This window comes from Trachemys scripta, chromosome 3 (assembly GCF_013100865.1).
Source record: "Trachemys scripta elegans isolate TJP31775 chromosome 3, CAS_Tse_1.0, whole genome shotgun sequence".
Taxonomy (NCBI): domain Eukaryota; kingdom Metazoa; phylum Chordata; order Testudines; family Emydidae; genus Trachemys; species Trachemys scripta.
Genome location: NC_048300.1, coordinates 160025153 through 160045300, shown reverse-complemented (window position 1 = coordinate 160045300; position 20148 = coordinate 160025153). Strand labels below are relative to the sequence as shown.

General features: G+C 47.7%; 1 protein-coding gene across 1 annotated transcript; it reads left to right on the top strand.

Annotated features, from left to right (window-relative positions):
* The first annotated feature begins 851 nt into the window (after positions 1-851).
* On the top strand, positions 852-14713 carry TMEM14A (transmembrane protein 14A). Its single transcript, XM_034766357.1, has 5 exons — positions 852-1012; positions 4393-4478; positions 5532-5633; positions 11788-11875; positions 14047-14713. Exons 2-5 carry the CDS (start codon positions 4403-4405, stop codon positions 14084-14086), a joined length of 306 nt encoding a protein of 101 aa, XP_034622248.1. The 5' UTR covers positions 852-1012; positions 4393-4402; the 3' UTR covers positions 14087-14713.
* The last annotated feature ends 5435 nt before the right edge of the window (positions 14714-20148 follow it).

The window sequence follows — 20148 nt, the reverse complement described above, 5'->3', positions numbered from 1 at the left end:
ATCTTATTTCCAGTCTGAATTTGTCTATCTTCAACTTCCAACTATAGGATCTTGTTATTCTTTTGTCTGCTAGACTGAGGAGCCCATTATTAAATATTGGTTCCCCATGTAGGTATTTATAAACTGATCAAGTTACCCCTTAACCTTCTCTTTGTCAGCTCTTTGAGACTAAATCTATGTAGCTTATCACTATAAGGACATGTCAGTACACAGGCTAGTGCATAGCAAGCTGGGGTGTAAAATCTACAGTGCTCTAACAGGGCACTAACTGGCTTTACAGACCCTTCTACCATAAACTAAAAGTCCTGTATTGTGCTCTTACCTCTGCTGTTTCAAACTGAACGTTTAGTATGTGGTCATAGGGTCCACATTGCCATATGTAGATATAAGAGCAGTTTAGACAAACACCTATCAGGGATAGGCTAGATAATACTTAGTCCTGCCATGAGTGCAGTGGACTGGACTAGATGATCTCTTGAGGTCCCTTCCAGGTCTATGATTCTATGAATTAAGAAGATAAAAAGAAATAGTGAATGTAATCATTCACTGACTGCAGCAAGGGTTGGGCCAGTGGAAAAAATAGTATGTGAGTGTATAATTAGACTGTATCAGAAAGCATAGGCACAAGGGAGCAACCTGAAGTCTGGCCGTGTGTGTGTAAAAATATTATATACAGACTTCTTCACCTAAGGCCTCTGTGTTAGTGCAGGGCAAAGCACCAGCTGCAGGCAAGAAAAGGCTGGGCAGCGTGGGTGCTGTTGGCCTGGCAATACCTTACGTTTCCCATGAGGTGGCAGCACACCCCTGTGTTTTTCAAGCCGCTGTGTTACTACCACAGAGAGGAACCAAGTGCGAGGCCTGGAAGTGTTGTTAGCAGGCTCGCTCCGGTGCACGCCCCGGGGCCCTCCCACAGGCAGGGGCAGCGGCTCCGGCTCCGGCTCAGCTGCAGCAGGAGGCGCGCGGAGGAGAGTGTAGAGGGCGCTGGAGGCTGGAGCCGGGGAGGTCTGTTAAGGTACAGAGGGCTCCTGGGCTCGGCCGGGCTGTAGGGGCGCTTCCCCCTTTTCACCAAGGAGCCCGGACGCCTGGCTTAGGGGCAGGCGGCGTCGGTGTCTCTGCGCCCTGCGGAGGCGCGGGGAAGGGGTGGGAGGAGCTGCAGTCCTCAGCCGGGACGCGGGAGAGGAAATGAACGCGCCGCTACTAATGCCCGGCGGAGGCAGGCGCGAGGGGTGCGGGGAGAGGTGCCCAGCTTGTCCCCCGGGATCCCCGGCTGCTCAGACCTCCCCCCTCCCCGCGTGTGATGGTGAAAGTACCCGCGGAGCCAGAGCCGGGGTCTCTGCTGCAGCCCTGCGGGGTCTGCAAAGCGCGACCCCCGCCCTGCGCCAGCGCTTTGACATTCCCTGGGGGGGCACGGAAAGGGGGGCGCCCCCTGCCCTCTCCCATCACCCAGCTGTGCCTGAGAGCGGCCCCGGCCACACCCCCGTTTGCACTGGGCAGAGCAGGGTCTCGGCAGGCCTACGCAGCAGGCTGAGGCGCGCAGTATTGGCCTGCGTCGTTACTAGAGCACCCTAACCAGCGGGGAGCTGGGCTGCTTTCGGGTTCACCCCTTCTAGAGTGCGCACTTGTGCCCCCCTCTCTAGTGCTGACAGGACAAACACCACTGGACTTGAACAACCCCGTCTCAGTCCCACTTCTGTCCAGTAAAGCGACTCACCGCTTCAGTGTTGGTGTAATGGGGCCTTTGGGTAGTGAGCTCTGGGCAGGCAGACCACAGGACACATCTTGGCAGCTTTGGGGCTCTCTGCTGGGGCAAAGGTGTGCCCGTGCTGATTCATTGCAGGACTAGGAGCCCTAGATTGTACTCTCTTCAAACCATGTCTCTACCTGTGTGGTTTGTAGGCCTCTAGCACATAATGTTGGTGATTAAATTATAACATATGCTCGATCAGCTCTCTCCCTGCCTATTCTGTGTTTTGTTTTTTAACATTTAAGAAAACCTCCCTTCCCAGGACACAACCCAGGGTAGATGGGGGAAAGGAGTGAGCAGAAAAGAGGAGGCTCTCTCTTCAGTTGGGAAGGGGGGAGATTTTATCTACTTAAGAATAGCAAATTTTTGCATGATTTTTTTACACATTTCATGTTGTTACGATGGGATTTTTAATGTAATACTCCGTTATTTGTAATTCTGTATTTGGTGAATTATATGACTTATTTGTATAGCACCCAAAAGTGTGCAAGGAACTTTGCAGAAGGAACAGAACAGTAATAATACCTAGCTCTGTTATAGCACTTTTCATCAGCAGATCTCAAAGCATGTTTTTATATCATGCTTTACAAAGGAGGTCAGTATCATTGTCCCCATTTTACTCATGGAGAGATTGTTTGTTCCCCTCCCTGTGCCTTTAAGGGCAGGTCTTCACTATGGGGGGGATCGATTTAAGATACGCAAATTCAGTTACACAAATAGCGTAGCTGTATTCGACGTATCGGAGCCGACTTACCCCGCTGTGAGGACGGCGGCAAAATCGACCTCCGCGGCTCCCCGTCGACCGCGCTTACTCTTACCTCCGCTGGTGGAGTAAGCGCATCAATTCGGGGATCGATTGTCGCGTCCCGGCGAGACATGATAATTCGATCCCCGAGAGATCGATTTCTACCCACTGATTCAGGCGGGTAGTGTAGACCTAGCCTGAGAGCGAGCTCCCTACCCCAATCAGCTTACTACCTATAGCTTCTAAGGCCCTAATCTTGCAAGGGCTTACTCATGAGCATAAGTCTCTGAAGGACTGGAGCCTAATTTTAGATATGCCATAATGTGTAAGGTTAAAAAAATGGTGGGGGCATAGACAGATAGGAAGATGTGAGAAGGGACAAGAGTTACAGTCCACACAGTCAGGCCTGCCAACAGGGGGGGGGACGGGGGACGGGGACAAAGGGGACAATTGCCCAGGGTCCCCGGGCGATTTAAAAGGGCCCGGGGCCCCTTGCCACCACCTCTGTGCCAGCGGTAGTGGTGGCGGTCAGGAGCCCTGGGCCCTTTTAAATCACACAGGCAGGCTGCAGGGCTCAAAGGCCCGCCTGCCCTCTCCAGACACCTGCTCGGGCAACTTGTCGACCCAGCAGCCAGTCCCAGGTGGGGAGAGGAAGGGGCAGGGCCAGAACCTCTCCTTCCAGCCAGGTGAAGTGCAGCAGCTGCCCTGGGGTTCAGCTTCTCTAGGGACAGTGGCCCAGCAAGCCGGAGACCTCCCTGACATGCTCAGAGTCAACTCCTGTCCCCAGAAGCTGAGCCTGGGCAAGGCAGGGAGCGGCAACAGTGGCAGCCCTCTCCCCCCCAGGCTCAGCTTCTGGGGACAGGAGCCAACTCTGAGCATGCCGGGGAGGGCAGGGGAGCTACAGCTCAATGGGCCACTGTCACCAGAAGCTGAACCTGGGCGGGAGGGGTGGCCTCCTGCTGCCACAGCCAGGCACTCTCCCAGGCAGCTGCTGTGCTGCACCCGGAAGCATCCAGGAGTGGCTCCGGACCCTGGCTACCAGAAGAGCAGCCGAACAGCCTGGGGGAGCCGGGCCAGCGCAGCAGGAGGACAGAGCCCCATGCCCATTGTGAAAGTAGAATGAATTATATTGTAAAAATAGAATGGATTAAAGAAATGCTGTATGTTCCTTTAAGCAGGAATAAGGAATGTTGAAATATAGTTGTCAGGAAGAGAAACATTAAAGTATGAAACAATGGGTCCACTTAAGCTAATGGTGGGACATTAACAGGAGATCGGTAATATCAGTTCTGCTTCCTTTTGTTATCTTGTTAAGTTCGCGCCCTTTTTTTTGTATAAATAAATAGTTTGAGTCTTGCATGGTACTCACATTATCTGGGTGTATTAGCAGAGCGCTTTGCTAATAAACAGAGTGGTCTGACAAATTGTGACTCCTGAATCTGACTTTGTCACCAGCTAACTTGGTATGGGGAAGAGGGGCGGGGAGAGCATGAGGGCCCCAGGCTGGGGGTGGGATGGGGAGGAGTCACGTTGGAGGTCATGCGGGAGGGGTTACGTGGGGGTGTCACGTGTTGTCTCCCTCCCTCCCCCCACAGCTAGTGCCCCCCTTTGTGTCCCTCCCACTAGTCGCCTCTCGCTGGGCCAGCGCAGGTGCAACACTGCCCAAATGTCAGTCGGACCAGGGGCCCATTGACTGTTCTGCTGTGGGGCCCGGAATTGCTGTCGGCGGGCCTGCCAGTTTAAGCCCATGCACATTTTGAGTATTGTCGCAGTACTGAAACTTGTAACTCATTATTTATTATTGTTTGGAGTGCTCCTGGATAACACTTCATAATCCTAAACAGGAAATCTATTTTTAAAGCAGAATTTGTTCTTCAGTGTTGCAATTTGTTGTCTTTTTTAGATTTGTGATCATGGCGATTGACTGGATTGGTTTTGGTTATGCGATAGTGGTGGCTCTTGGCGGTGTTGTAGGATATACTCGCAAAGGTAAATGCGGGGGTGGCCGGATTTGGAAATGGAGGGATTGATTCTCTAATGCCTTACACCTTGTGAAGTCATTTACATCAATGCAAAGTGGGGATAAATTGCTCCTAAACCAGAATGATGGTATTTTAAATCCACTTCGCACAAGTGTAAATGGCTACATGAATCAGATCCTGACAAGTAGTTCAGACGAAGTCAGGAAAGAATTACTGCTTCTGCTGTCTAGATCAGTGGTGGACAACCTGCAGCCCATCAGGGTAATCTGCTGGCAGGTCGCGAGACAGTTTGTTTACATTGACTGTTCGCAGGCACGGCTGCCCACAGCTCCCAGTGGCTGCGGTTCATCGTTCCCAGCCAATGGGAGCTGCAGGAAGTGGCGCGGGCTGCGGGGGAGAAGGGGCATGGCTGCAGTATGGGCCAGTCCCCATAGGGGGCGGGGAGGGGAGGGAGTGTGACCCAGCTCCGCTCCTGGCCCTGGTCCCAGCTGCCAGCCCGGGGTCCCAGCTCCCAGCCCTGCACCCAGGGCTCCACTCCCGCCCCCAGTTGTGGTCCCAGCCTTGGCCTCCTTACCCCTGTCCATGTCCCTCCCCTCCCGGAGCCGTGGCCCCACTCCCTGCCCTGGGTGGGGGAGCATGGACCAGAGTAAGGGGTGGCGTTAGGTAAAAAGTTTGGGGATCACTGTACTATAGTAATGGAAGAACCCCTTTTGTCTCTGCAGCTGTGTCGCCATAGTGTTTCTAGTGTAGACATACCCTAAAACAGAACTCAATAGAGAACCTGGGGTATGGACTTCACAATACCCAGCATTGGAACTTTATTCTTATCAGGATGTTATACAAGACCTACTCATTGAAACATTACATAGTAAAAATTATTCTTTTCCAGAGTAATTCATAGCCAAAATGTGGGAAAACTCCAGTTCATCTCAGATTTTAGTTGTAGCAGCAAAATAGTAAATTGTCTAATAATAATGAGAAGAAGAAGAATATTCTGTAGTCTGTTTTTTCAGTTGTTCCTCACATTTTCATTTTCATATTCCTTAATGGTTTACTGCAGGAAGTATAGTCTCTTTGGCTGCTGGTCTCTTCTTTGGTTTGATGTCTGGTTATGGAGCGTATTGTGTAACACATGACTCCAAAGATGTGAAGATATCATTTTGTAAGTATTAAAATGTGTACAGTTTAAAATAGACTTTTACATGAATTAAAGACTGTTCAAAATATATATTCTGTTTAATTTTTTGCATCATATGACACCTCAGTCTGCCTGACAATTTAACTAGTTAGACACTTTGCTTCAATTTAGTTTTTTAAAGTTGGAAGCTTTATACATACAAAATACAGGTAATAGGATATGGCAGAGACTAGATGTTTGAGGTAATGCCTTTTATTGGACCAACTTCTGTTGGTGGAAGGTACAAGCTTTCAAGCTTCACAGAGCTCTTCTTCAGGTCTGGGGAAGGTAACCAGAGTGTCTAAGTTAAATACAAGTTGTTCACATATGCTGCAGGAGACCACTTAAAACAGGGGTGGGCAAACTTTTTGGCCTGAGGGCCACATCTGGGTATGGAAATCGTATGGCAGGCCATGAATGCTCACAAAATTGGGGGTTGGGGGGCAGGAGGGCTGTGGCTGGGGGTGCTGGCTCTGGGTTGGGGCTGGGGATGAGGGGTTGGGGGTGCAGGAGGATGCTCCGGGCTGGGACCGAGGGGTTCGGAGGGTGGGAGGGGGATCAGGGCTGGGGAAGGGGCGCAGGAAGCGGTCAGATGCAGGCTCTGGGCAGTGCTTACCTCAAGCAGCTCCCAGAAACAGCGGCATGTCCCCCTTCCGGCTCCTACGTGGAGGTGCAGCCAGGCATGTCCCCCCCTCCGGCTCCTACGCATAGGGGTAGCCCGGGATCTGCCCGCTGCCCTGTCTGCAGGCACCACCCCTGTAGCTCCCATTGACTGTGGTTCCTGGCCAATGGGAGCTGGGGGGACAGCGCTTGGGTGGGGGCAGCATGCGGAGTCCTCTGGCTACCCCTACGCATAGGAGCCGGAGGGGGGACATGCCGCTGCTTCTGGGAGCCGTGCGGAGTGGCGCAAGAGCCTGATCCCACTCCACAGCTGGAGCGCCAGAGCGGGGCAAGCCTCAGACCCCACTTCCCAGCGGTAGCTCAAGGGACGGATTAAAACATCTGGAGGGCTGGATGTGGCCCCCAGTTCATAGTTTGCCCACCTCTGACTTAAAATGAAGTGGGCATTTAAGGGTTAGCTCACCTATCCTGTCTCTCTCATATCCTGGAACTATCAAGGCTACAGCAGTGCTGCAGACCGGTAAATGTTCTCTTTACACAGGGCCGGCTCCAGGCACCAGCTGAGCAAGCTGGTGCTTGGGGTGGCAGATTGTTGGAGGCGGCATTCTGCCCAATCCTAGGGCGGCACGGCCGCTTTTTTGTTGTTGTTGTTGTTCTTGTTCCGCTTTGGCCGCCCTGTAGGGGGCGGCGGCGCAGAGAACCAGAGCGTCCTGCAGGGCAGTCCTCTTCCTTCCCTCCCCGCTGACCGGAGCGGAGCCCTCGCAGCAGGAGGCGGCGCAGCGGGAGGGGCCGCGTGGCAGCGCCCCTGCTGTAGCCCTGGCCGCCCCCTTCTCTCTCTCTCTCTCCCGCCCGCTCTCCTTCCCCCTCCTTTCCCCCCCCAGCCGGTCCCCCTGCACCCGCGCTTTGGCCGCGCCGCAGGTTATTTTTGGGGGTTTTTTTTTTTTGCTTTGCCGTTCTGGCTGCCCCGTTTTTTTTTCCTTGGAGCGGCCAAAAAGCCAGAGCCGGCCCTGTCTTTACATATATTTTAAAAACTCTTCTACTATTAGATTGGGGGTAGGGATAGCTCAGTGGTTTGAGCATTGGCCTGCTAAACCCAGGGTTGTGAGTTCAATCCTTGAGGGGGCCACTTAAGGATGTGGGGCAAAATTGGTACTTGGTTCTGCTAGTGAAGGCAGGGGGCTGGACTTGATGACCTTTCAAGGTCCCTTCCAGTTCTAGGAGATCTCCATTTTTTTGGTGGGGGGAGGGATAGCTCAGAGGTTTGAGCATTGGTCTACTAAACCCAGGGTTGTGAGTTCAATCCTTGAGGGGGCCATTTAGGGAACTGGGATAAAAATCTGTCTGGGGATCGGTCCTGCTTTGAGCAGGGGGTTGGACTAGATGATCTCCTAAGGTCCCTTCCAACCCTGATGTTCTATGATTCTATGATTTTTTTTTTAATTGTTTTTGACTGCTTACAAAGTAAGGGCCTGAGCCTGGAAAAACCTACATGCATGTTTAACTTTGCGCATGGCAACAGTCCCAGTGAATCTGGAGCTCAATGGGACGATGTGGTGTGGAAGAAAACAGTCTTCACTCTTAGGTTGTTTGCAACAATTCAGAGACAGTTTATTCTCAAGCAATTGCAAGAGAGAGAGTGCACACAGACAGGGATTCCCCCTTCCTAGGCAGGTCTCCGCTAGATAAACAATTACGGCAAGCATTTATACCTTTTGTTGCGTACAGTAATGATCAGCAGCCGTGTCTTGTTTATACATATTCCTCCCTGATATCTTACTTTTCTCAGCAGTTCCTGCTACAGTCTGAGTTCCATTCTTATCTAACACAAGGTCAAAACAGTATCTCTTACAGTTTTTTTCCCACTCGCCCAGGCCCTGCCTTAAAGTCTCGCATTATTACAGTTAGTGTTAGCCTGACTTTTGCTCTATTCCTAGAAACTAAGATATCTGCGTCCAATTTCCCTTTATCCCCTTTTCCACTTCCACAGTGGGATAAAGCTAAGCATGTGCATAAGTGTTTACAGGATCTAGGCCTAAAAAACAGTAGTCACTACTTTATCCATCTCCAACTCTGATTGTAACAAGGGTATTTAATGCTTTGCTAGGAAACCAGAATAGTAGCACTCTTACTTTTTACATGTATGGGAAATTATACCATACAAACGCGAAAGGTGTGTGTTACCAGATTTAATTTGGGGTATGTTCATTTATTAGGGTTACTCTTCAGGGTAACGGGGAGAGTTTTGTAATTCTATCACCGTACTGCTTATGTCACTTGTGTTTTCATATGGAGCTCTACTTCTTCCTTCTGCAAGTTTCCTCCCAATGGAGCTATCCTGCAGGACCTACGTTCCCCAGGGCTGGGTTCCTCCAGCCCCAGAATCAGATGAAAACACGCATGCACGCATCTGAGCGGACCGGGTTAATCAGCACTCCCAAGCTGAACCCCTTATGTCCCTGGACTCAGTAGGCTGGGTTGAGCAGCATTTCCAAGCTGACACCCTCATATGCCATGGGGTGTGTGGGGGGGAAGCAACCAGCTTAACCATAAAAGTTATTTATTACCAAGTAATAATCATACAAGAAGAGCCAAACAAACAAAACAGTTACAATATTATATCTAGCTTAAATTTGATTACAAAAGTCAGGTTTAGAAAACTATAACTGATCACACAAGTCAGGGTTAGAAAGCTATACCTAGAGTAGGGGGGAAAAAATAGCAGAGAGAGAGAGTTGGCTTCTCACCACTCTGTGAAGCTTGAACCGGTCAGGGTTCCCAGGTGATAGTGGTAGCTGAGGGTCCAGAGCGCTGGAGACAGGCAGAGCCCCACCTCGATCAGTCAGGAGAGATGAAGTCCCAATGGAACCGATGCAGATTTTGGATCCAGAACACTAACTTGAACATGGGTAGGGGGTTTTGTAGGGAAACAACAGTGGTTCCAGAGAGAGCACTAGATTTGTTTATGGGTAAACTGATGGCTCAAGGGAGTATACCAATGTTGTTTTGGTCAGGCTAGACAATAGGAACTGATTATTCCTGGCTATGGGCAGTGTTCCTTCGAAGGAGCTCACAGTGCAATTAGGCAGCTTCAGTATTTTGGATACCAGTAAAAGATTTATTTCTAGGATTGATCTGATAACTATTGAGCTGGGTGTATGCAGGCATGGGTTCATTAACATCTGGAGCAGAGATCCCCCATCATGCAGTGCTCCCCTACTTTTCTGGTCCCAGAGTTCAGTGCAGTTCTTGCCTTGGAATCTCTGTTCTCTATTCTGTATGCTAATAGAGATGCCTCCCTGTCCTATCTTCTATGCAGATGAGGCTAGGGGAGTTGCCTTAATCCTGTCATCCTTGTCCAGAGGGGTTTAGGTGTGTCTTTCACTGCCTTTTCATTTTTTTTTTTTTTTTGTAAGTCTCTTTCTTCTGATTGGTTTTGGTTCAAGCAGAGGCTATGGGGGGGAGGAAGGGGGAAGATGTCCTTCATGAGTCAGACAGGCTGGATACTGCCCCCGATTCCACAAGAACACAAAGCTGACAGGTAACATGAGTTTCCATTTTCAGTGTTTTTATAAATAAATTGTATATGTTGTCCTTACTTCCTTGAACTCTTGAATTCAGATTTCTGTGACTGGAGCAGCAGTGGGAATTTAGGCCATCATTTTTGAGTGCCCAATTTGAGACACCTGAAACCTGATTTTTCAGAGGTGCTGATGCCTACAGCTCCCATTGGCTTCACTTGGAACTGGGGATGCTCAGCACCCATGAAAATTGGACCCAAGGTGTCTCAGCATTCTTGAGTAATCCAGGCATTAGTGCCTGGTCAGTAGCGCCTTTGTGGAATGGACACGCTTTTTAACCTGGAATGATAGTAAGTATATTCAGGGCTATGGGGAAGCTCATGTGGTGGAGTGGTCTTGTTTTTGCTCAGGCACATGCCTGAGGTTAGATTATGGGAGCATAAAAGAAAAGCGGTGATTAGAAATCACTTTTGGTTCATTGCTTAGTGAGTGGAATTTCATGATCTGTGTTTAGCTGTTAGAACTTGTCTTAGTATTGTGGGATGAGCCTACAGGACACGTTTATGCTCCCTCCCCAAGCAAACATAACTAATTCTTGTCCGCTGTGATTACACTGCTGTGTGACTACACTGCTAGCTTGTGGGTTCTGGAAAGGGATACTTTGGGTTGCTCCATAATAAAAAGAGGAGGAATTTAGCATCACTTCCAGCTGCAGGAGACATAGAGGTCGGCTGCCTATGCTGAGACCCATGCTCTTCCTGACTCTTAAAAATTATTTCAAGTGATAGTTCTTCATCTCCCCCGACCCTCCCAAATGGCTGTCTGTATTTTCTGGTGAATTTTTCCACCCATATAGCATTCTACTAATGTATCAAAAACCCCTATGACAGGCAGTTAAGGATTCTTTGGTATTTCCATTTTACAAATGGGGAAAGAGTAGCAGGAGCATTGTATGATTCCCACAGTAGCCTTAATTATGCCAGTGTTGAAGTTGGGGTTAGAACCTGTATTACGCTGCATCAGATACCCTATCACACTACTGAGATATCCCATCTCTTTTAGCCCAATGTGGCATTGTCCAACCTCAGAGGAACCTGCTGGGCTGGAACTTTTGGCACTCTTGATGCCATTAGTGGCAACTCAGATGGCACAACCCCTCACTGCGAAGAATTGGTGTCAGGTCTGCCCCTGTGAACCAAAGAGCCTGTGGCCATGCCATAGGCCATATCAATAACAATATTCTTTGGGGAAAATATGTGACAAGCAGCTGTTTATATTTTCAAGGCAACCTTTCAACAAAAAGACTTAACTTTTTTTTATTACAGAGATTAGCCTTAGCATTTATAGGTTCCTGAAATTGGGGGTTGGGAAAGGCGCTATAATGGTATATGATGAGGGGATTTGTGAGGCAGTGTTCAGTCAACTGGTACAATGTGTAGTGGCTTATACTACTCTCCTGATCGCTCCTTACATGCAAATGTAGCAGAATAATTCACACTGTTTGACAGTGTTATGAGTGTCTACAAAGTAAGAGTCTGCATGTTTCTATATTTAGAAATGTTACTTACAGGTAAGAAAATCAGAGTACTGTATTTTGAAAGATTTTCGGGGCTGTAGGTTAAAATAATGATGCACAGTTGTTTCATCTCTAGATCTCAAAGTACTCAACAAAGGAGTTAAGCATCATTATCCCCATTTTACAGATGGGGAAACCAAGGCACAAGGAGTTGCCAAGTGTCAACCAGCAATCTAGTGACTGAGCTGGGACAAGAACGCAGGTCTCCTGGGTTCTAGTCTGGTGCTCTATCCATTAGGCTATACATGTAGCTAGTTACAGCATGCTGTTAGACCAGGGGGAATTGTATCACATGAAGTTTCACAGCAGAAGGTAGTGAAAAGTGTATTTGGTAGTCCTTTGATAAGTAACCACAGTCTTGAAAATTCCACTGCTCCATAGCTTGGGGAAAACAGTAAATATGGTGTTTATTTGTCTGTTACAGTTTCAGCTTTTATACTGACCATTGTAATGGGAATGAGGTTCAAGAGGTCCAAGAAACTAATTCCAGGTGGACTAATAGCTGGTTTAAGGTAGGTGTGTATATCTATGTTCAGTTCCTGCTGCAATGATTTCAGCCTGTTTCAAATGGTAGCCAGTTGACATCAATCACCATGTTCTTGGATTGGAAGTTGTTACCATCCAGTGATTGTTAGATGGGCTAAATGAAATGAGCATGAAGTCCAGTTTCCAGTAGACAGCTATCCACAAAAAATGCACATCTGATAGTAATTGGGAGCCTCAGAAAAGAGGATACTAACAGTATGTATTGATGAAGGCCTTAAAAAGTACCCGAGGTAATTATGTGCCAAACTTTTTGAACACGAATACTTAAATTTGGGCTCTTAAATTCATACTCAGTGACCTAAATAAAAATGGCCTGGCTTTTCAGTAGTTCTGAGCAAATTTCACTGTAGTCCATGGAAGATGTAGGTGCTTTGAAAATAAGGCTACCTTTATTTAGTTGTCTTGATTTAGGTAGCCAGGTTTGAAAATGTTGGCCAATATTACTGCATATGATGAGTCAACTATTTCATTACTCTGCTGCTGTTCTTTATTTTTACATATAAAGAACATTTTCCATATTTATTCCATAATTTGGTTCCATAGTAATTCCAAACTTATTTTCTGTGACTCCATCTCTCAAAACATTTTTCAGTTTGCAAGTAAATTTTTTCTAATTGTTCACACTTCAAGATGAACATGCAAATCAATTTTTTCCTACATTTTACATCATCATTATTGAAAGATTTAGGTGTGAGAACTTTCATTGATGGTACATGCGTTGGAATAAAAATTATCCTCCTTTTTCAGAACTATAATGTCTGTGCATGGCTAAAAAAGATACACATCAACCAAACTGTCAGCTCGGTTCCCATGGTAGAATCTTCAGTAGTGATTCATAAATTTTAAGGCCCCAAGTAAACATTATGATCATAATGAGTCTGACCTCTTGCATAACACAAACCACAGAATTTCACCCAGTAATTCCTGCCACAAACCCTTAACTTCTGATGGAGCTGAAGTATTGTCAAGTGATGTAAGAGGCAGAAAGTATTCAGGTCGTTATTCAGGTCCTAGGTTGAATTTGCAGGACAGATACTTAGAATACTTATCTTTTTGACTTGTAAAAAGAAATTTTATAAGGTGTCACTGAGAGAATAAGTATGGAACTCTGGTGTCACTTTTCTGACAATAACTGCATTTCATGCATGCAGGCCATGAATAAAACAATCCCCTTAGATTAATATTTGTGCAATGTCTTTATTAACATCCAGTATAGAACTCTTTGTATGGCTAAACCAGCTCACCACTAAAACTAAACATACCAAATTCTGCTCTGAATTCACTGGGGCTACCCAGAGTGCAAGTCAAGACTGACTGTGTTTCAAAATGGAACCATTGCTGGCAACCGTTATCAGCAAACTTTGCAAGTGAACTAGTGAAGCTGCAAGTGTAGATAAGGCAAAACCACGTTCAGCATCATTTCAACTAACTGTTGTAAACAACAGCTCAATTTCCAAGTGCAGACACAGCCAAATATTCTGTTTTAACCCATATAGGGTTAAATGGTACTTAAGCGTTTCACACCACTCTTAATTAAATCTTCCTTGTAGCAACTCTGTGTTGGACCATGACTTTTACTGTATTTATTGAAACAGTGTGAAGACTATTTCAGTTAGAACATGAACTTTATGCCTGGCATGAGCACTTTGTCTGGAAATCATTAATATATGCAAAAGAATTTTGGTAACTTTGAAACCTAGAACACACTGGAAAAGCAATTTGGTATTTTTGTTTTCAAAAATCTCTCCCTCAAATGGATCAAAACTTAGAGGAGTGGTGTCTCCACTCATGTATACCTGACTTATATTCATATAACTCCATTCACACAAATATAGGTGACAGGAGAATCAGGCCCAAAAGCCTTAGAAGATTGTGCTTTCTTGAACCTGTAAGTCCCGATTCTCACTAGTGTTACATTCGTGTAATTTCATTGACATCTTCCAAAGTATGTTGGCATACAACTGGTAAATGCAATGGAGAACCAGACTTTAGAAGTGTTTTTAAAGATTTTAAGTTATAGGCTACAGATTCTCTCATCTGTACCCAGTAGCAAATTCATGAATGGGCTTTATGCTATTTGATTGTTCATACCCTAACTTTACTGTTTTTTTTACTTTTGTTCTGTGTTTTGATGCAGCCTTTTGATGATTTTGAGATTGGTTTTTCTGCTGCTGTAAGAGACAACAGCAACTAAGGACTGAAGTACGAATATCATTTCCCTTCAACAAGCAGACAAGCTCTTTGTACTTGAAGTATGTCTGTCTTTTTTTGTTGTTTTTTGTATTTTTTCACTGTAAAAGTTAATACATCTGAAATTTAATTCCTCAAAGTTCTTTGATATGTTGAAAGCTTTTTTAATTAAACAAGAAGGTTTTTGATAGTTTCTTTCTTGTATCGTTTTCATTTAAGCAATTTATTGGCTGGATTTTTTTTTCCAGAGGTGCTAAGAGGGCCATAGCACCACTAAGAAATCAGTGGATGTTAGAAATGTTCTGCATCTTTGAAACCCGAGCTATGTATGGATGTGTCACTAAACTAAAAAGGGGATAGTATTAAACCATAATCTTGTAAGCGTCTAATATCAGGTAATCAATAGAAGCTCAATGTAACATGCAAACTAACATCTTGTCAGTACTAATCATGTAATGCACTGTGTTTTATCAAAATCACTAACAGATATGGGTATATGCTTGTGCTCCATATTGCACTAGAATATATTTTGTTTCTAAACATGTAAATATCTCCTTCCAGGGGCTAAAAAATGTATAAATTGTTTCCAGTAATCAAATAAAAGATGGAACATATTAAGCAGTTTCTCTTTTAATCTTTCATGTTGACCGACCAACTCCAGAGACACTACATTATTTATAGTGTCAAGTGAATGGAAGAGTTTTGATTGGTAGCTGTGTAGGCCTTTCCTCCTGAGTCCAATTCTGTAAGGTGCCCTCAACTTCTGTTGAAATTAATAGAAGTTGAAGAATACTGAACATTTTGCAAGATTGGGTCTTAAAATCTCACTTCCAAACAAAACGTGCTCAGTTTGCAGTTGTGATATGAAACCGACTCTTAGGATTGAGTGGAGCTGCACAGGGATTCACTTCACCTCTTTACAATAATACTCCCCCATCAGCAACTGGATATTTCCAGCAACAAATTGTAGTTGGCTTCTGGCTGATCGGAGAGGGCTGCAGCTCTCCCTGTAGCTTCAAGGGATGACTGACTGGCCTTGTCCTAGCTCTTCATAGGGCAACTTTGCTACTTGCTTCTTGAACATTTTGAGGAGGTGCCAGTAAGCCTGTGCCTCCCTCTTCCCCACACACAGGGGTTCCTGGGAAGAGGAAGGAAGGCAGAACTCCTGTTCCTCAGAAAGATTGGCTGAGAAGACTTTTTAAACGAAAAACACAGTGGTTCTTATTGTAGTGTGGTTAGAACAGCCGTTCTCAAACTGTGGGTCACAACCCCATTTCAGTGGGTTCACCAGGGCTGGCTTAGACTTGCTGGGGCCAAGGGCTGAAGCCAGAGTCTGAGGGCGTCAGCCCTGAGCGGTGGGGCTCAATGTTAGTATATAGGCTGATGTGTTAGCCTGAAATAGAATTTGGGATGTGACTTTTTGATACTCTTAACCTTATACTAATGTTTGTGAACACAGACACTGTGTGTGTTGCTTCTGCCTAGCTGGATGGGTTTGTTAGTATAATGGGAACAGATAAGAACAGTTAGTGTTACTGGGCACGGTGGGAGTATAATATACGAGTGCATACTTTGAGACTGCCTCAACTCCTATCTCAAGGTCAAGCAACCAGTTGGGAAGGGCAAGGGATGATTGGGGGGGGTGAGGGGGAAGACATAAGAAACACTAAAAACCAAAGAAAAGCCTGGCCTTGGCCAGTACACAACCTCACTCCTTACCCCTACCATGGGATACAAAAGAGGTGGGAGGAAGACCTCCCCCCGCAGACTCATGCACTTTCAAAATGGAACATGACCGTAAGTTGTAAGGGGTGGGACAGGGGCATGCATTGCAGGTATATTTGGGCCTGCTAATGTAGAGAAGGTGGGAATGAGGAACAGAGACACAGACAAGGCTCTGTGGCATCAGAGCTGGGAAGGGGGGTACGAGGTAAATGCTTTGCAGCATCAGAGCTGGGAATGGAACACTGGGAAACAGACTCTACTAGCTTATAGAGCTATGGATATGTTTACTTACAATTAACCCCAATAAACATCGCATTGCCTGCACTTCTGACTTCCGGTCTTCTGCTTTTTGTCCGCGTGACAGGAACCAGGGGAGGAGGTGAAGGGGAAGTTCTGTAACACTCAAGTTCCAGGCCCCGTGCCTGGTGCTGAAGCGCTTGGTTTTCCACTTTGGACCCCGTATCCGGGACTGGGTGGGCTCAGGCTTTGGTCTTCCCTACTGGGGTCATGTAGTAATTTTTATTGTCAGAAGGGGGTTGCAGTGCAATGAAGTTTGAGAAGCCCTGGGTTAGAACATTGGATGAAAAGGCTTTAGGTGTTGCTTGTTTCCACACAGTACTCAGAGCTGTGAATCCTCTCCTGCAATTAGGAGCCTAAGCCAGGTCAGCCATTTCTCAAAAAAAACACCATATATGCCAGTCACCCCCAACCTCCACCCCATTGTAGCTAGTAGGTCTCTAAGATCCTTGTTTTCAAATCCCACTTCTGCCTGCTTTGGGGCAAGGACTTGAAGTTGGGTCTCCCACATCCCAAGGGAGTGCATCCTGACCACCAGGATACAGTGCCAATCTCTCTCTCTCTCTCTCTGAACCAGTGAAAATTTGATACAGCATGGAACAGCTTCAACAGGGAGATCGAGATCCAGCCCATAATACCCAGGGGCTAGGATACTGGAGAACGGGATTCTAGTCCCTGCTCCAAAACAGGTCACCCACATCCAGGAGAATGCCTTGATCACTGGTTCTTATTACCCAACCCCCTTCCCATCTTGAAGTAAATGCCCAGTTGGTTGCTCATGGGTGTGTTTTGGGAAGATGCTCTGAATATATAGGCAGGGACGGTGTAGTTTGAGAATCCCCTAGGGTATTATCCGGCCTTAGTCTTGCATCTGGCCAGCAATGGGCACCTAGGGGACTTTGCCAGCAGAAATTTAGGGCCCTAGGGACTTAGGGCACCTCCAGGGTTAGGCAGCAGCTTTTGGTGGCAGGGGAGGTGTGGTTAAAGAAGGGAGGTTTGAAGGTGTTAAGTTCCTTTGTGGATCTAGCCCATAATCAATCAGCAAGATTTGTCTCTTGTAGAGTTACAAAGTTAACCCTTGGAGTAGCAAGAGGAGCTAGCCCCCTCCCCCCATTTAAAAAGTCCTTGTTTTTTCATTTTATTTACATGGTACATTTATACATATGTCCTGTATATGCAGAGGAAACAGTGTAGCAATCAGTCAGATCCACCCTCTTGAAAAGACCACCAGCAAAGAAATAAAACCAACCCCTTTATGTTCCCTGTACTCATTAAAGAGATCACTGGCAGACTGGAATTTACTGAAATTAGCCAAGGCTCAACTGTAGTTGCTGAAAGATACTGAGTGCACTTTGGGCTTGTCTAAATGGCTTTCAGCCCTGGGTGATGCACCCATTAGTGATTCTTGTCAGGCCCAGGGAAATCTCCTCTTGGTAGCAAGTGTCATAGGGCAGCCACCTGTGGTGCTCTCCAGTGTCAGGTCACAGCACAACCAGTGCACCTGCCTCAGGGTTCCCAGAAATAGTCCAAACAACTGAGTAGGAATAGCCCTTGCAGGGTTAGTTTATTACAAAGGAAAGCTCCATCATCTCTCCTCACCTCCAGGTGTCGCACTGGCATGTCTCATTACGCCTCCCCTCAGCTTTCAGCTCCCTCTGGCTTCAGCTCTCTAACTCAGGCCTGGTCTACACTTTGGGGTGTGTGTGTGTGTGTGTGTGTGTGTGTATCGATCTAAGATACGCAACTTCAGCTACGAGAATAGTGTAGCTGAGGTCGACGTATCTTAGATCAACTTAGAATCACTTCGTGTCCTCGCAGCACGGGATCGGGATCGACGGCTACCGCTCCCCCGTCGACTCCACTTCCGCCTCTTGCTGGGGTAGAGTGCCGGAGTCGACGGCAGAGCAATCGGGGATCGATTTATCACGTCTACACTAGATGATCCGGCGTGTAGTGTAGCTGTACCCTCAGAGGCAGCAGGCATCTCCCTCGGCTGCTCTCAGATTGCAGCCCTCTCAGGCCATGGTCTTCTGGTTCAGGAAGCTCAGCAGGCATCACCCTCTGCTGCTTCCTGCCCATTTCTGCCTCCTTCCAGGGAGGGGCTGCATAGCTTTCTGCAGGTTTTCCCAGGGCAACTGTCTGCTGTACTTTCTGTTTCTCCCGTGTTGAGAGGCCTCACCTGCCTCTAGAGCCCAGGTGCCCTCTTACGCCGAATTGGAGATCAACTGACCAGACACACGTGCACTGGCTTCTTCCCTCTTCAAGGGATGTTGCTGTCACAAGGTGACACTAATACTTCAGAGGCCAGCAGCCATCACATCTCTCCCCCACCCACCATCTCTTCAAACTGGACTAGCAGTGGGGAACTGAGCTCATTGGGAAACAGTAACATCCTTCCCTCGCCCACCTTGGAGTCAAGGATGATATACAGCATGGCTGGCTGTTCCTCAAATCACTCATCTCCCCGTCAAGTTGCCTCATGATGGGCTGGGAAGTCAAGGAATGTGGTCAAAAGAAGAGCATGAACATTTGCCAGCTCCCTTTGGTACTCAATCAGCAGGGCCGGTGCATCCACTAGGCAAACTAGGCAGCCGCCTAGGGCGCCAAGATTTGAGGGCGCCAAAAAGCGGTGCCCAAAACGGCTAGGATGCTCACCCGGCACCGGCTAAATGTGTAACCCTCTTTGATCAGCTCCGGCCGGCCGGGAAGTGATGTCATTCCTTCTCCGGCCGCCAGGGGCGCTGCACTGCTCCTTGCTGCTCTGGCTCTTCCCCAGGGCCCCAACCCTGCTCAGCCCCGCCCTGCCCCCACTCCCCTGAGCTCTGCAGCAGGGCCGGGGCTGCACTCACCGGCAGCAGGAAGTACAGAGACCCGGCCCCAGCCGCGCCGCCGATGAGTGCTGGGGGGGTGGTTTCCCCCCTGCCTCCCCCCCTGCTCCCACCTCCCCAACAGAAGCCTGGGCACCCCCCCCCCCACGTGGGGGGGCTGCGTAGGGCCCAAGAATATCTAGGGATGGCACTGGTACCTGCCAGCCTGCCCTCAGCCAGCCCCACACCCACTGCCCTGCCTGCAGCCAGCCCCACACTCCTGCCTCCATCCAACCCCTGCAGCACCCCCGTGCCCCAAGCCAGCCAGCCCCACACACCCGTCTCCAGCCAACCCCGCACCCCATCTCCAACTAGCTCCGCATCCCCCGCCCTGCCCGAAGCCAGCCAGCCCCGTACCCCCTTTCGCCAGCCAGCCTCTGCTGCATCCCCGTACCCAAAGCCAGCCAGCCCCACATCCCCATCTCCAGTCAACCCCACACCCCAGCTTCTCATCTCCTCTGCCCTGCCCGAAGCCAGCCAGCCCCACACACCTGTCTCCAGCCAGCCCCTGCTACACCTCCGTGCCCCAAGCCAGCCAGCCCCACACACCTCCCTGTCTCCAGCCAACCCCGCACCCCATCTCCAACCAGCTCCACAGCCCCTGCCCTGCCCCAAGCCAGCCAGCCCCACACCCTGTCAGGTTATTCATTTATTTTCATTAAATATGTAATCTAAATAATGAAATTAATAAATTTTCAAGCTGAATATGTATTAATTCTAATGAACAATGCCATATTATGCAGTATTCATTTTTGAAAGTTTATAATAAGCGATGCTCCGGGGGGGAGAGGTGGGGGTGGGAGGCGCAAGGTGGAAGTTTCGCCTAGGGTGCAAAATATCCTTGCACCGGCCCTGTCAATCATGTGATTTATTTCATTAGTTTGGTATGTTAGCGAACAAAACATTTTAAATGAGAGTTTAACCCAAATTTTGAAAACTTCAGAGATTCAAATGGTTTTTCATTTCTGCTTACAAAATACGGATTACTGAGCTCGGCATATTTTCTTGTGTATGGGAAGTATTTCATGCAGCAGAAAAGGTTTTAGAATCTGTATGAAAAGCTTTCAAGGACATTGTTGGCTAGGAGCACTGGTGTGATCAAAATCCAACAGCCATGAAATACTAATGGAGGTAGCGTGGTCCAGCGGATAAGAAAATGG

Bases quoted from the DNA above. Each gene is read 5' to 3' on its own strand.
- TMEM14A (XM_034766357.1), top strand. From the start codon at position 4,403: ATGGCGATTGACTGGATTGGTTTTGGTTATGCGATAGTGGTGGCTCTT. The intron at 4,479-5,531 runs GTAAATGCGGGG...GGTTTACTGCAG, and splicing joins TGTAGGATATACTCGCAAAG to GAAGTATAGTCTCTTTGGCT. The intron at 11,876-14,046 runs GTAGGTGTGTAT...GTTTTGATGCAG, and splicing joins GGACTAATAGCTGGTTTAAG to CCTTTTGATGATTTTGAGAT.